General features: G+C 49.1%; 1 protein-coding gene across 10 annotated transcripts in view; it reads left to right on the forward strand.

Annotated features, from left to right (window-relative positions):
- The window catches only part of Obscn (obscurin, cytoskeletal calmodulin and titin-interacting RhoGEF), a 151128-nt gene that overhangs the window by 23884 nt on the left and 112100 nt on the right, over nt 1-15144 (forward strand). For all 10 annotated transcript variants that reach the window (XM_087910592.1, XM_087910583.1, XM_087910584.1 and 7 more), the window contains 5 exons: nt 4898-5173; nt 5937-6212; nt 8656-8931; nt 11585-11860; nt 14368-14643. In XM_087910592.1, the coding sequence (XP_087766718.1) occupies nt 4898-5173; nt 5937-6212; nt 8656-8931; nt 11585-11860; nt 14368-14643 (1380 nt within the window). The remainder of the gene's footprint in view (nt 1-4897; nt 5174-5936; nt 6213-8655; nt 8932-11584; nt 11861-14367; nt 14644-15144) is intronic.

Raw genomic sequence — 15144 nt, forward strand, 5'->3', positions numbered from 1 at the left:
ATGCTCAGCCTAGCGTAGGCTTGTTTCTGGCTGGCTCTTTTATCTTAAATTAACTGGTTTCTCTTTATCTACCTTTGCCTCAGGGATTTTTATCTTTTTTTCTGTATGTTTTTCTTTTCTTGCTTCTTCCATGTCCGTCTGTCTGGCGACTGCCTGGCTCCAGAAGTCTCCCTTTCTCCCCTACCTTCTCTCCTCTTTTCTTCTCTAGATTCCTCTCCTATTTATTCTTTCTGCCTGCCCACCCCACCTAGCCTTTCTCCTGCCTAGCTGTTGGCTATTCAGCTCTTTATTAATCTAATTAGGTGCCTTAGGCAGACAAGGTGGCAACAGATCTTTACATAACTAAACAAATGTAACACTTTTTTCTTTTCTTCCCCCTCCCCTTTTTCTGTCTTTCTTTTTTCTTTCTTTTTTTTCCAGAAAAGGTTTCTCGTGTAGCCCTGGCTGTCTTGGAACTAGCTCTTGTAGACCAGGCTGGTCTCAGACTCACAGAGATCTGCCTGCCTCTGCCTCCCGAGTGCTGGGATTAAAGGCATGTGCTACCACCTCCTGGATCATCTTTACTTTGTTAACAAAGGCAGCATAGATAAATGTAACACATCTTTATATAGTTAAATATTCCACAACTGCTGGCAGGTGGGGAGCACTCAGCATTGGAGCCGTTACAGGCCTGGTGCAGCTTGCTCATGGTTGCCTATCTCTCATCTATCCTGAGTCCTAGGCAAACTCCTGCTAGGACTCCTGCAGCCAACCACCCTTCAGCTCTGAGCGTCTTTGCTGCTCTCTGCTCGGGTTTGGGTGGCTGGCTTCTCATATAGACTTGTGCACTGGCATTTGGTTCCCCATGTGTTGAGATGGGAGACATTTACAGGGTGGGCCCCGGTGGGAGTTGCAGGCCATGGAACTTCTAGCTTCATGATAGCTAATGCAGTGGGCCAGGTCTTGTGGTACTGGTGTGGTTCCTGTGAGAATGGGTTCTCCAGAGTGTCTGTCACCTCTCGGGTCCCTTTCCCATAGGTAGAGCTTTTCGTTGGTACCACCAGCCGGGTCTGTCCCATCAGCTGGCTCCCAAATAACCAGAGACTTGATATTAATTTCAAATGCTCAGCCGACAGCTTAGGCTTGTTTTTGGCTAGCTCTTTAACTTCAGTTAACCCATTTCTATTAATCTATGTGCTGCCAGAGACCCGTTTACCTCATCTACAGATTCCCATCCTGTTTGCTCTGCGTCTCCGGTAGACTCCTTAGACTTCTTCCCAGAATCCTCCTGCTCTGGCTCTCCCACCCAGAGCCTGCCGAGCTATAGACCACGCAGCTCTGTATTAACTAATGAGAGTGATGCATCTTTACAGTGCACAAAGACTGCTCCACAGCTCCCTCTTAGTCTCCTCCCACTGCTGCTCTCCTCTGTGGGTCCTCAGAGCCAAGCCAGTCCCAGGGCTGTTTCCTTGAACCTTTTTGGAAGTATGAACTGAACAAACTCGTTTTAGTTAATTGTTTGTTTTAGTGAAGTACCAGCCTCAGGCTTTTTATTCTAGCAACACAAACTGACTTGGGTAGCTTTGTAACCTCTTAGGCAGCTTCACAACTCACCCATCATGGAAAAGAAAGTTCTAGAGTGTGCACCCTTGCCCCACACTATTCATTGGGGGTTTTGTCCTCATAAATTTGATTTCTGTCTATAGGAGATGTCAGCCACCTCATTGATTGCTTTCCTCTTTGTTTGTTTGTTTACTTTTTGGCCCTTCCCACTTCCTGTTTCTTGTAGAAACCCTGTGCCTAGACTCAGGTCTGGTTTCATGATCACACTCTAGCTAGCATAGAAAGACAGAGGTGGGAGTAGTCAGGTGTGACAGACACTTTTCCCCAGCATTCTGTGTGCCACAACTCAGGCACCCCCTCCCTCCCTCGCTCCCTCTGTCGCTCCCTCTGTCGCTCCCTCCCTCCCTCCCTCCCTCCCTCCCTCCCTCCCTCCCTCCCTTCCTCCCTCCGTCCCTTTCTCCCTCTCTCTTTTCCTCCTTCCCTTCTTCCCTCCCTCCCTCTTTCTTTCTTTCTTTCTTTCTTTCTTTCTTTCTTTCTTTCTTTCTTTCTTTCTTTCTTTCTTAAGACAGGATTTCTCTGTGTGTCTCTGGTTGTCTTGGAACTAACTCTGTAGACCAGGCTGACTTCGAACTCACAGAGATCCATCTGTCTCTGCCTCCCTGAGTGCTGGGCACCTACTTTCTTGCTCACAGTTCCTACCAATGGTGTAGATCTTTTGTATGTCAGTGTTCTACTTGTCTGGCTGTGTGTCCCTTAAATACTACTGCACACCAAGGTCCCTGGCTGTGCGTGCCTTAAATACCACTCACCACCAAGTCTAGGTCACCTTCCTTTACCATGCCAGCTTTGATAACAACCTTGTTTCGTGGATGGGTGCACCTTCATCTTCATGGTATGTTTGTGCCCCGTCCATGAGATGGTGAAGTGTGAGCCTCTGTGGTTCACTGCAGGCTTCCTAGCTCTGGTTGCCCCTTAGGAGGCCTGCTGCTAACCTTGCCTGTGGAGGTGAATAAATCAGCGAGGTGCTTCCCCAGCCTGGGATCGCATTTTCTCTTCACCTGCATTTTTTCCACATATCATATGCCCTTGAAGATTTTATGCTAATGAAAAAAATTACAGCATTTCCTATGTAAATTGTCTTAATAAAATGTTCATTTAGAATTTAATGTAATTAAATTGCCTTTGCAATTTATGGACAAACCATTTTAATTTTAAATGAAAGCATCTTACAGACGCGGAAATGAGCAGAATCCTGGAAGCTGGTGCTGTATGACTATGACACAGGTTCTCATTAGAGACGGATGAAACATGCACAGGTTAAGAACATGGATGATAGCAGACATGGGGTGGGAGATGGAGAACCTGTTAATAGAACAGTGTCCCTTAAAGCCAGAGAGCCCTTTGTGCTGATTCCATCACCAAAGATGTAGTCAAGGATGTTCTTTAGATGCTCAAATTTTTATTTATGTATATGCCTGTATGCGGGTATGTGCATATGAGTGCAGATGGACTCGGAGACCAGAAGAGGTTGTTGGATCCCCTGCAGCTGGAGTCATGGGCAATTGTGAGCCATTCAACATGGGTAAATAGTTACTTTTCTACCTCTATGACAAAACACCGTGACCGAGTAATACTCATAAAGAAAGCATTTAACTGGATCATCGTGGTGGGTCAGTGTGGCAGCAAGCAGCAGGCATGTTGGCTGGAGCAATTGAGAACTTACCTTGATCTTCAAGCAGGAGACAAAGCAAGGGAGACACGCAGGGAAGGGTGGGAGACCCTTGTAACCTCAAAGCCTGCCAGCAACACACCTCCTCCAAGACCAAATCTCCTAATCCTTCCCAAAAAGACCTTCTACCAATTGGGGACCAAGTATTCAATTCTGGGGGAGGGGGCATTCTCAGTCAAACCACCTCAGTGGGTGCTAGGAACTGAACTCTGTCCTCTGTAAGAGCAGTTTGAGTTCCTCACCACTGGGCCGTCTCCGTGGACACTAAGTATGTTTATAGCAGCTTTATTGATTGTATCTCCAGGTGAACGGCCCAAAGAAGCCGTAAGAAGGAATGGAAAAGTCGTTCAGATACGGTTTTTATGTGGTGCAACCCCACAGACTGGTACGCAACTCCTATGCTGGTACATGTAGCAGCGTAAAGGAACAAGCGTCTTGCTTTTAAGACAGGCTCTCACTGTGTAGCCCTGACTGACCTGGAACTCACTGTGTAGTCCAGACTGGCCTGGAACTCACAGAGGTCTACCTGCTTCCTCCTCCCCAGTTAAAGTCGTGTACCACAATGCCTCACCTATTGAACAAATGATACACGGCATGGATGGGTCCTTCAGACAAGCCAAGCGAAGTACACAAACCCTCCAGATGTAACAAAATAAACGTGATGAAGAATTTGTTGTTGGGTGATTTCCCCTTGTGTGGGTACCACAGAGTACAGTCCCACAAATGGAGACAACTCTAATGTTGCTGGGTAATACTACCTGAAGGGACCATCTTCATAATTTTGGAATCTGCCACTGAGTGGAGCAACACTATAGAGCATGTAACTGGCCTAACGGGAGTGAAGTCAGAGCCCATGCGGGAGTAACTGATGGTGACAGAAATCAGAGTAGTGGCTCTCTGTGTGTGTGTGTGTGTGTGTGTGTGTGTGAGCCTGTGTGTGTGCCTACACCCGTGTATGTATATGAGTGTGTATGGATGTGAATGTGCATGTATGTGTGTGTGTGTGAGCCTGTGTGTGTGCCTACACCTGTATATGTGTATGAGTGTGTATGTATGTGAGTGTGCATGTATGTGTGTGTGTGTGAGAGAGAGACTGTGTGTATGTGTGTGTTTTTGTGTACTTCTCTCTGTGTGTGTGTGTGCCTGCCTGTGTGGTGGCAGTCTGTGGATGGGGAGCTGAAATGCTGTTTGTTCATAGGTTTGAGTTCTATGTGGAGAGTGAGATCCATTTAGGGTTCACTGAGCTGAATAGATGCTTGTGCATACTTTATAAATGGATCAAACCAGCAGAGAACAAGGCTATAGTCCGCAGAACACACAGTGTGCCAGCTCTGGGATGTATCACCAAGCAAGGGAGTCTGCTGCAAACATGGCAGAGACAGTAGACACATAAGGAGAGAGCTGGAATAGCCCAGCCTCTTTCTTCTGGATCTTGAGTCAGGATAACTTCCAAATGCATATCTGAGCCACTGAGACAAGACACTGTCTGTGAAGACAGTCTAACATCTCACGGGACACCTGATGTCCATGACTCCAAGGACACAATTTATGGAACCTTGCAGAATTGGTGTCTGTGAAGTAGGTAACATATTGTATCTCTCACCGTGTGCCCCTCCTTGTCTCCAGAACCCAAGGTGGTGTTTGCCAAGGAGCAGCAGGCTCGCAGCGAGGTGAAGGCAGAGGCAGGGGCCAGTGCCACGCTGAGCTGCACGGTGGCCCAGGCCCAGACTGAGGTGACCTGGTTCAAGGACGGGAAGAAACTGAGCTCTGGCTCGAAGGTTCGAGTGGAGGCCTCGGGCTGCGAGAGGAGGCTGGTGGTGCAGCAGGCAGGCAAGGCGGATGCTGGGGAGTACAGCTGCGAGGCCGGGGGACAGAAGGTCTCCTTCCGTCTGGACGTCACAGGTGGGTGCCAGGGTTGTGCTCAATGGGGTTATCCTAGGACATATCGGCTATCTTGGGCTGGTGTTCTCCCTGTCCTTAGACCTCAGTGTTTGTTTGTCCCAGGGTTCTGGGAGCCCTCGTTGGCCATGTCATAATTCCCATGAGACCATGAATGTGTGTTTAAACCTCTCCACCCTGTCCTTGAGTTTGGGAAAAGGCCACTCACCGTAGCCATTATTTCCTGCTCGATTTTTATTGCATTTTGCTGTCTTGTACTTCCTCTCAGCTGTGGTCCAGAAAGATGTGGGTTTCTGGTTTGGGACTGAGGTGGCCGTTCCTACCAACTATGCTTCCTCCTGCTGTTTGTGGTCTCTGTGTGTATGAAAGTTGGGAAGCCATGGATGGCCTGAAGTTTCTGGTGGTTCCAAGGCAGGGAAGAGTCAGAGTTCTGTCCACTACTGTCAGGATAGGCATTGTTAAGGGACACTAGCAGTGATGACCTTAAGGGCTGCAGTAGCTCACCTGCCAGCAAGCATCAGAGTGGGCTTGCAGCTTCTCAGGGCAGTGACAAGACCCTGCATGCCCAGACCTTCCACACATGAAGCTTCAGCAATGCAGCTTGGGTCCCATGTGACACAGAACCTTGTTTATGATCACATGATGATCTGTCAATTATGGGAAGTGTTGCCTTGGCCATGCTTGGGCTCTGATGAGCCCCAGGCCCTGAAGAAGGGTTATGTATAGTTTGGTGTCTCTGACCCTGTGCATCCCTATCTGTCCCCAGAGCCTAAGGTGGTGTTTGCCAAGGAGCAGCAGGCTCGCAGCGAGGTGAAGGCAGAGGCAGGGGCCAGTACCACACTGAGCTGCACAGTGGCCCAGGCCCAGACTGAGGTGACCTGGTTCAAGGACGGGAAGAAGCTGAGCTCTGGCTCGAAGGTTCGAGTGGAGGCCTCGGGCTGTGAGAGGAGGCTGGTGGTGCAGCAGGCGGGCAAGGCGGATGCTGGGGAGTACAGCTGCGAGGCCGGGGGACAGAAGGTCTCCTTCCGTCTGGACGTCACAGGTCAGTGCTTATGTGTCAAGGTGGCTTGTTTGCAGGTAATGGAAAATTGGCTGATGACCCCAGTGGTCCCAGCGTTTTTCTCCTTAGAAAAACTATCTCTGTACATGGCTCCCTCTCCGATTGAACTACTTGCTTCATGCTGGAATGTGTGTGTGAGAGAGGAAGGGGCTTGGGTCCCACAGTCCCCTTGGAGGGTACAATCCTAGTGACCTAGTGTCCCATTAGACCCCTAAATACTAAAATTTCCCCCACCTCCCAGCGGCGCAGTCTGGGAACCAAATCGCTAACACATGGGCCTTTGGGGAGCATTTCTGATCCAAACAGTAGATCCAAAGAAGAAAAGCAGGGAGCCTCTGCTGCACCACGGGTTAGCCTATGCTAAAATCACGTAATGAAGTCATGGGTGCCTCAGTGCAAGGATAGGCAACCAGACTGACGGTGCAGACAGCAGAGTTCAGGTTGGACTCTGACAGCAATGGATTTCCCAACCCCGCCCCACCTGTATCTCTCCTCTCCCCTCTGGGACTCAGGGAACAGCTGTAGACAGTATGGTTGTTTAATGAGAGATTATTCAACCATACTGAAGAAACACTGGACCAGTGATCACCACATACAAATCCAACTGCCATTGGCTTCCAGACTTAGAATAGAAAGAGAAGCACAGAATCCTCAAGGTGACACGCAGGTATTCCTGTGACGCCACTTAAGGACTGTATTCATCATTTTGAACATATTTAACATGTGATGCTCTACAGAGTGGTTATGAGGTGCAGCGTGGAATCTGATAACATGTCAATGAAGTGCACTGATCAAACTCGGGCAGTCCGTGTTTTCAGTTCCTTTGATGCTTATCGTGTTTCTGTTGGAAACATTCAAAGTCCTCTCATGGAGTTATCATGAAGTACTTAAGTTGTTCTGCATGTGCAGGTGAACATCAGAATTATGGGATGACTGTATGTGCCAAGAGAATACATGTACACTTCTGGAACACACACACACACACACACGCACCACGCTGGGCATGGAATACAGAGCTCTGTGCATGCCAGGCACAGCTCTCCTGCTGAGCAACCTCGGTGCTCAGGAACAAGAGAACAAACACGGCGACCACCATAAAACACGTATGAATACTTTAAAATTGAAAAGCGAGTTAGGTCTGGTGAGATGGTTCAGCAGGTTCGGATGAGCTGGGTGAGCAAGCTTCATGACCCGGGTTCAATCCCTGGAATCCACGTAAGTGTGGAAGGAGAGAACGTACCCACAATGTTGTCATCTGGCCTCCATCTGAGAGCTGTGGAGTGTGAGAGCCTCCTGGCCATGTCACGTACAGCAGTAATACTAGCTGAAAAATCAAAGCCCAGCGACTCAGCAGAGCCTACCAGAAGCGGCGAGAAGACAGGTAGCAGAAGGGAAGTGTCTGGAGTGTGTGCCATTGTCAGTCTGCTATGGTGAGACTAGGAGATATGGACAGAGATCCTACAGTGGCTGCCTCGAAGAAAGAGAGTGCAATTGGAAATTAGGCAGAAAATTGGCAGAAAAAAAAAACTGCCTCGTGGCACCAGAAAGGAGTGATGGGGTGTGTGTTAAATTGTGACAGTCACTCTTTTTACTCCGCATTGCACTCCATGTGTTTTGCTAACCCCTGTCATCCATGGTTCTAAAATATATGGAAAATTTCAGAAAAAAGCAGTTCATCAGGTAGAGGCCAAGGTATCACTTCACTTCTGTTCTGTTGGCCCTTATTTTATTTGATAATGGTTTAGAGCATGGGCTTTTGTTACACTATGTTTCTTTAATTTTTCTATTTTATCACTAGCTGTTATGATTTTTTTGGGAGGAGGGGTTGAGGCAGACTCTACATCGCCCTGGCTGTCCTGGAACTCACTATGTAGAACCAGGTCAGCCTCGAACTCACAGAGATCCACCTGCTTCTGCCTCCCAGGTGCTGGGATTAAAGGTGTGCACCACAGCACCCAGTTTTTGTTTTTTTTTTTTTTTTGAGATAAGGTCTCTCTATGCAATCTTGACTGGCCTTGCCTGGAACTTGCTATGTAGACCAGGCTAGCAGCAAACTCACAGACATCTGCCTTTCTCTTTCTATTGAGTGGTGCGATTAAAGTCACGCAGCACCATGTCTGGTTAATGAGTTTCTTACCAAGCCTAATTTGTTAACTAAACTTTTTCAGGGCCCTTCAGGAAAAACATACGCAGTATCTGGTGCTATCTGCATCTGAGGCACCTACTGTGGATCTTGGACTGTATTCTGGATGGATGAGGGAGCATGACTTTCCCTGTGTTTAGAGGCCCTGGGGTTTGTCCTGAGCACAGAGAGTGCAGGGTCTGGATGACATTCTGCTGTCCTGCTGACCCACCCAGGGTCTTTCCCACTGTGACCTTGCTGATCTAGATAGTGTTGTGACTTTGTGTCCCCATTTGTCCCTAGAGCCCAAGGTGGTGTTTACCAAGGAGCAGCAGGCTCGCAGCGAGGTGAAGGCAGAGGCAGGGGCCAGTGCCACGCTGAGCTGCACGGTGGCCCAGGCCCAGACTGAGGTGACCTGGTTCAAGGACGGGAAGAAGCTGAGCTCCGGCTCGAAGGTTCGAGTGGAGGCCTCGGGCTGCGAGAGGAGGCTGGTGGTGCAGCAGGCGGGCCAGGCAGATGCTGGGGAGTACAGCTGTGAGGCTGGGGGACAGAAGGTCTCCTTCCGTCTGGACGTCACAGGTGGGTGTTGAGATATCAGTTTGTTTGTGTAGAGATGATGATTGGATCAGGTGCATCGCTGACCACTGAGTTTTTCTTGTTACACTTTGTCTATTACCATCCTCTGCCCTCCCACCTGCTCTCTCATATCCGTGAGGAAAACAGGCAGGTGTAGGCCTTCTTACATACCTTGAGTGGTGTCCACACGGTGTAGATAACTGTGTATTTCGAGAGCCAGACCAGCATCTTTTGGTTGTTTCTGTTGGAATTATTCGGTTCTTGGTTGAAGGTGACCTTGTAACCTTCACCCGGGAGAGTGATTGTTCTTGGATTGGGGGCACTGGAAACTTCCAGGGTCTCTTCCAGAGCCATGTGTGTGTCTCCATAGCCAGAGCTGCCACTTACTCAGGGTAAGGACAAGTCACAGGCCCGGTACTCGGTCACACCTGTAACTGTCTCAAGGCTTTCTTGCTATTCTCAGCTTTTGGTTTCCTGTGCTCCCCTTCACTCCCTTTCTGGGGATTTGGAAGCCAGCCTCCTGCACCCCTGTCTGTAGGAGCTGTCTGTCCACCCCTGCTGGTGGACGGTTGTTGTTTCTTTGTGGGGCATTATTTGAAGAGAATATGACAGCTGATTTCATGGTTTAAAAAGTTGGCAAGTTGTGACAGTTTGGCTGATTCCTGCAGAATCATGCCAAAGCCGACAGAAGAAGAAACTGAAAACTCAGACAACGCCATAAGTGTTAACGAAATGGAAGCAGGAGTCTAAGAACTGTTTCAGGGGCAGGGTGTGCAGCCAGCAGGGACATCATTCCCGAAGCTCTGGGGACAAATTTCTTACAGAAGCTCTCTTGGGAAACAGGAGGAATGCAAGATGGATCATTTTATGGCAACAGTGTGACATGCAAACCAAACATGACAGGGAAAAGATGCCGAACTCAAGGCCACATCCACGTCAGGGCCGGATACTGAATGCCTGGTAGAAAACTGCTCTGCAGTAACTGAGGGCTGTGTGGAAAGGGAAGCCAGGCACGAGGCATTGGCTCAACCCAAGGCACAGGTTGGGCACTGAGAGGGAAATGCACAGAGATCCAGCGAGTGCGGAGTGGCAGGATTTCATAATATTGACTCTCTTGGGACTAGTGAGGTGGCTGAGTGGAGGAAGGTGTTTGCTGCCAAACCTGAGGATCTGGTTTCCTGGACCCACAGGGTGGGAAGAGAGAACCAACTCCTGCAGGTTGCTCTCTGATCACACTCATGGTGTGACACACACATGCCCCCCCCCCCCCACACACTCAAATAATGAAAAAAATCAATCACCATCTCATATCTTGAAAAATCTTCAGTAAAATTCATCATGAATTCTTTACAGAAATCACCCCCTCTCCAACTGTGAAAGACAGAACTGCAGGAAACAGCAGCTAACATCCCACTTAGGGCGAGAGCTTTACCTTTGAAATGGCAACCAGACAAGGCAGGGCAGGCCAGCAGGGGTAGGGTTGACTGCCACCAGTTAAGACCGTGCCTAAGGCCAACAGCGTAGTGAGAGGCTCGGGAAGGACGCCTCACACAGAAACCCAGCCTGCAGGAGGCATTGCTCCCTCCAAACTCCGCAGCGAAGGCTTGGAAAACGAAATCCTACAGAACTCACAGGAACTGCAGGCACATTGTTTCCTAACCCGATGCCCAACAAACGACCTTGGAAGCCCAGTGAAGAAATGGTCAGATATTTCTGAAGGACTGTGATGGACATCTGAAGAAGAAGAAACTACTAGAAACCACAGAAGACTTGATTTCATCCCTAGATCAGGATCTAAACGTATTTGTTTTGAGTGTGGTAATGAGTGACAAGCTGATCGCAAAGGCTCTCCGTTCTCTTGAGGATGGACGTCTGAGAGCATGAGCCCAGATTTATAGGACAGCGGTACCAGATGTGGCCACAGGAGAGTAGAGCAGAAGGAAAATGGCTTCTGGACCAGCTCTTGACTGACGGCCACTGTAGGCCCCACCCCTACGGACTAGTGTGAAGCATAGAGCTAGGACCACCTTCCCCTAAGGGCAGTGCACATTTGGAAATCGTGTTAGCCCTGGAAGTCTGCCTGCAAAGCATTCGCTGTCGTCAACAGTGTGCTGGGTGACGACCACGGAGAAAACCGATATGACTGAGAGCTGAGTGGGCCACGGCATTACCATGTGAGCGATTTCAGAGCTAGTACGTGAGTACATGGCTTACAGAGAACCAGGAGACACCTCCCCCCACCACACACATATGAGAAGCTGAAGCACACAGATGGGAGAATATTGACAATAAATGTAGCTGGTGAGACTCCGGTACTCAAATACCTACAGAGCCCCTAGGATCTGAAGACAATGCAACATGTAAATGGGGACAACCTGGAACAACGGACCACCGAAGGGACTGAAGATGTCAGGTCTCCGACACAGAGCCCCTGGAGTAGCCATCGAAGGGATGGTCTCCAGAATAGCTCCTGCAGCAGAGGCAGGGTCTGTGCCTGGTCTGAGTCTGTGCCAAGAGGCACAGGGGTTTTGGGGCACAGTGGCTGTGGAGTCTGGATGATGCTCTGCCCTCCGGTGCTACCACTACCATCAGACGTTTCCCCAGGTGCCTTCCTGACTTAGCGTCTCTGACTCACTGTATCCCTATCTATTTACAGAGCCCAAGGTGGTGTTTGCCAAGGAGCAGCAGACACGCAGCGAGGTGAAGGCAGAGGCAGGGGCCAGTGCCACCCTGAGCTGCACAGTGGCCCAGGCCCAGACTGAGGTGACCTGGTTCAAGGATGGGAAGAAGCTGAGCTCTGGCTCGAAGGTTCGAGTGGAGGCCTCGGGCTGCGAGAGGAGGCTGGTGGTGCAGCAGGCGGGCAAGGCAGATGCTGGGGAGTACAGCTGTGAGGCCGGGGGACAGAAGGTCTCCTTCCGTCTGGATGTGCCAGGTACCTATTTGGCCTTATGAGACAGTGGGCAGGGGCCTGATTTATCGCTTTGACCTTCATCTTTCACATTTCCCATCCTTCCTCCTCCCCTGCAGCTAGGCTGAGAATGAATACATAAGGTGGAAGAGGGCTCCATGTTGTGAGCCCTGGGTGGCGTTACTATGGGGTAATCCAGAGTCTCACGTTCCCAGAACCATCTTTGCTGTTCTGTATGGCATCTGGGACTCTGGCTGGACCTTGTGCATGGTCTCAATCCCCTGTCCTCTCTTACACAAAGAGTATAATCTAAGGCAAATACTACTTAGTCTTTACTTTCCGTTTCAATAGTGTACCAGGGATTCCCATAGGGTTCCTGCCCTGAACTCAGAGATGGTAAAGGGTGAGCGTCTCCTGCCATCACATTTCTGTTGATGCTGGCACCTGGCTCCAGGTCCTCAGAGGGACAAGTCTGAGACTGACAACCATTTGTCTTGTGTGCAGGTGGAGCCTTGAGGACTTACATGGTGGGCTGCAATCCCAGCTGGCCTCGGGCACTGCCACACTCCAGGGCTCTCTCAGACTTACGCATAGCTGCTGTCCATGTTTAGATATTGAGAAATGAGCTAGCATCTTCATGGAGATGCCATCATCATCATCATCATAATCATTAGTTTTTCTAGACAAAGTTTCTTTGTATAACAGCTTTGGCAGTCCTGGAACTTGCTTTGTAGACCAGGCTGGTCTTGAACTCACAGAGATCCACCTACTTCTGCCTCCTAAGTGCTAGGATTAAAGGCGTGCACCATCACCGCCCAGCAGAAATGTTATTTTAGAAGGCTACCATAAGACATTTTATGGTAATAAATCTGAAAAGTTGTGACAGTTTGGACAGTTACTAGCAAACTGTGTGAAAACTGACAGAAAAATTCAATAAATCCCATGTGTTTTTAAATAAGTGGAACAGCAACCAAATCTTCAAATAATTTTGTTGGGAAAACATCAAATAGTCCTGGAAACAGTTATTCCATGATTGCAGAGACTTTTTCAGAGACCAGAGAAAGGAAGTGAACCCGTAGGTCATTTCATGTAGTCAGCATAGCACTGACCTCCAGATCTGACTGGAGGGTGGGAAGAGCAGGGACCAAAGATCCATCTGCCGTGAGTGCCACAGTTGAAGTCTACAGACAGTGTTGGTGGAGTGAACACAGCAGAGGCACTGTGATGAGGGTCATAGTCTTCACATCAAGGTCAAGAAAGTTCTGTGTAACATGAAAAGGCTGGACCTGCTTGTTGGGGTTCTTGTCCTGCCCTGTTCCCCCAGCTGTTTAGTCCCAAAGTAAAATCACACAAGAGATCTCTATAAGTTATAATGCTGATTGGCCCGTTAGGTCAGGCTACTTATTAGCTAACTCTCACATCTTGATTAACCCATTTTTCTGATCTATGTTAGCCATGCGGCTCAGTATCTTTTCCAGTGGGGCAGCTTACACCATGCTGCTTCGGTGGTCTGGGCAGGAGTGGGAGCAATCAACTTCCTCCTCCCCAGAATTCTCCTGCTCTCCTTGTATCATTTCTACTTCCTGTCTGGTTTTCCCACCTACACCTCCTGCCTGGCCAATCAGAGTTTATTTAAAACATGATTGACAGAATACAGACAATTCTCCCACACTACTTCCCCCTCTTTTTTAAAAAAACATAGGAAAATATCCATAGTCCATTTTTTGGGAATGTGGGCGTAGTATTTCAGGCTACTTTCAGCTGGTTGGGGGTGCTGATAATCTTATAGGGACCTAAAGAAAAATTTAGAGTTATGATCAAGTCCTGACTGAAGTATCCTGTGAGTCTTGATCATCTCAGGCAGCAGTCTTGAACCTGTTCTGGATGAAGAACTCAGACATCTGGGCCATCTGTTCCTACTGGAGATTGCTCAGGTGGTCTCCCTTGGTCAAAGATGATTTTTCTTAACTCTGAATAAATCCAGAGCCTCTCGTTTTCTGTGGAAACAAAAGAAAAATCTTTTTTTATGTAACATGAAGGGCCGGCTTGCTTGTTGGGGTTCTTGTCCTGCCCTGTTCCCCCAGCTGTTTAGTCCCAAAGTAAAATCACACAAGAGACCTCTATAAGTTATAATGCTGATTGGCCCATTAGGTCTAGCCTCTTATTGGCTAATTCTCACATCTTGATTAACCCTTTTTTTTTCTGATCTATGTTAGCAATTTGGCTCAGTACCTTTTTCAGTGGGGCAACTCACATCCTGCTGCTTCAGTGGTCTGGGCAGGAGTGGGAGGAATCAACTTCCTCCTCCTCAGAATTCTCCTGCTCTCCTTGCATCATTTCCATTTCCTATCTGGTTTTCCCGCCTATACCTCCTGCCTGGTCAATCAGAGTTTATTTAAAACATGATTGACAGAATACAGACAATTCTCCCGCACCAGTTCTGTCCTCCGTTGCCCAAGCCGGCTCTTTTCCCTGTGACCTTGTTGACCCAGATAGTGTCTCTGACCCTGTGTGCCCTTGTCTGTTCTCAGAGCCCAAGGTGGTGTTTGCCAAGGAGCAGCAGGCACGCAGCGAGGTGAAGGCAGAGGCAGGGGCCAGTGCCACGCTGAGCTGCACGGTGGCCCAGGCCCAGACTGAGGTGACCTGGTTCAAGGATGGGAAGAAGCTGAGCTCCAGCTCGAAGGTTCGAGTGGAGGCCTCGGGCTGCGAGAGGAGGCTGGTGGTGCAGCAGGCGGGCCAGGCGGATGCTGGGGAGTACAGCTGCGAGGTGGGGGGACAGAAGGTCTCCTTCCGTCTGGACGTCACAGGTGGGTGCTGCCATATGAAGTTAGCCTTGTGTGGAGGTGGTGGAGGCTGGCTATGGCTTGGACAGATTCCTGGTACTATTCCCTTTAGAGATTGACTTCATTATTACTTTTAAATTATGTGTATTTGTGTGTGGTATGTGCACATGAGTGCAGGTACAAATGAGTCCAGAAGAGGGCAGCATCGGCTCCCCTGGAGCTAGAGGTACAGGCAGCTGTGAGTAGCCCAATTTAGGTGCTGGGAACCAAACTCAGGTCCTCTGCAAGAGGATTATGTATTCTTAACTGCCAAGCATCTTCCCAGCTCTTGCTAGTCCCTCTTTCTACTTCATCCTTCAGCCCCTCCTTCTGCTTCTGCTTTTCCTTCTTTAAGCTGAGCTCAGGGCAGCTTGGAGAGAAGAGAGAGGGCCTCCTGTAGCTTGAATATTGTTTCCATCACTGCATTAGGAACGCTCTTCATGTTGTGGGCAGTGTGTCCTGAACCATCCTCCTCAGATCCCCCGG

The sequence above is a fragment of the Myodes glareolus genome, chromosome 9 (genome assembly GCF_982192425.1).
Source record: "Myodes glareolus chromosome 9, mMyoGla1.1, whole genome shotgun sequence".
Lineage (NCBI taxonomy): Eukaryota > Metazoa > Chordata > Mammalia > Rodentia > Cricetidae > Myodes > Myodes glareolus.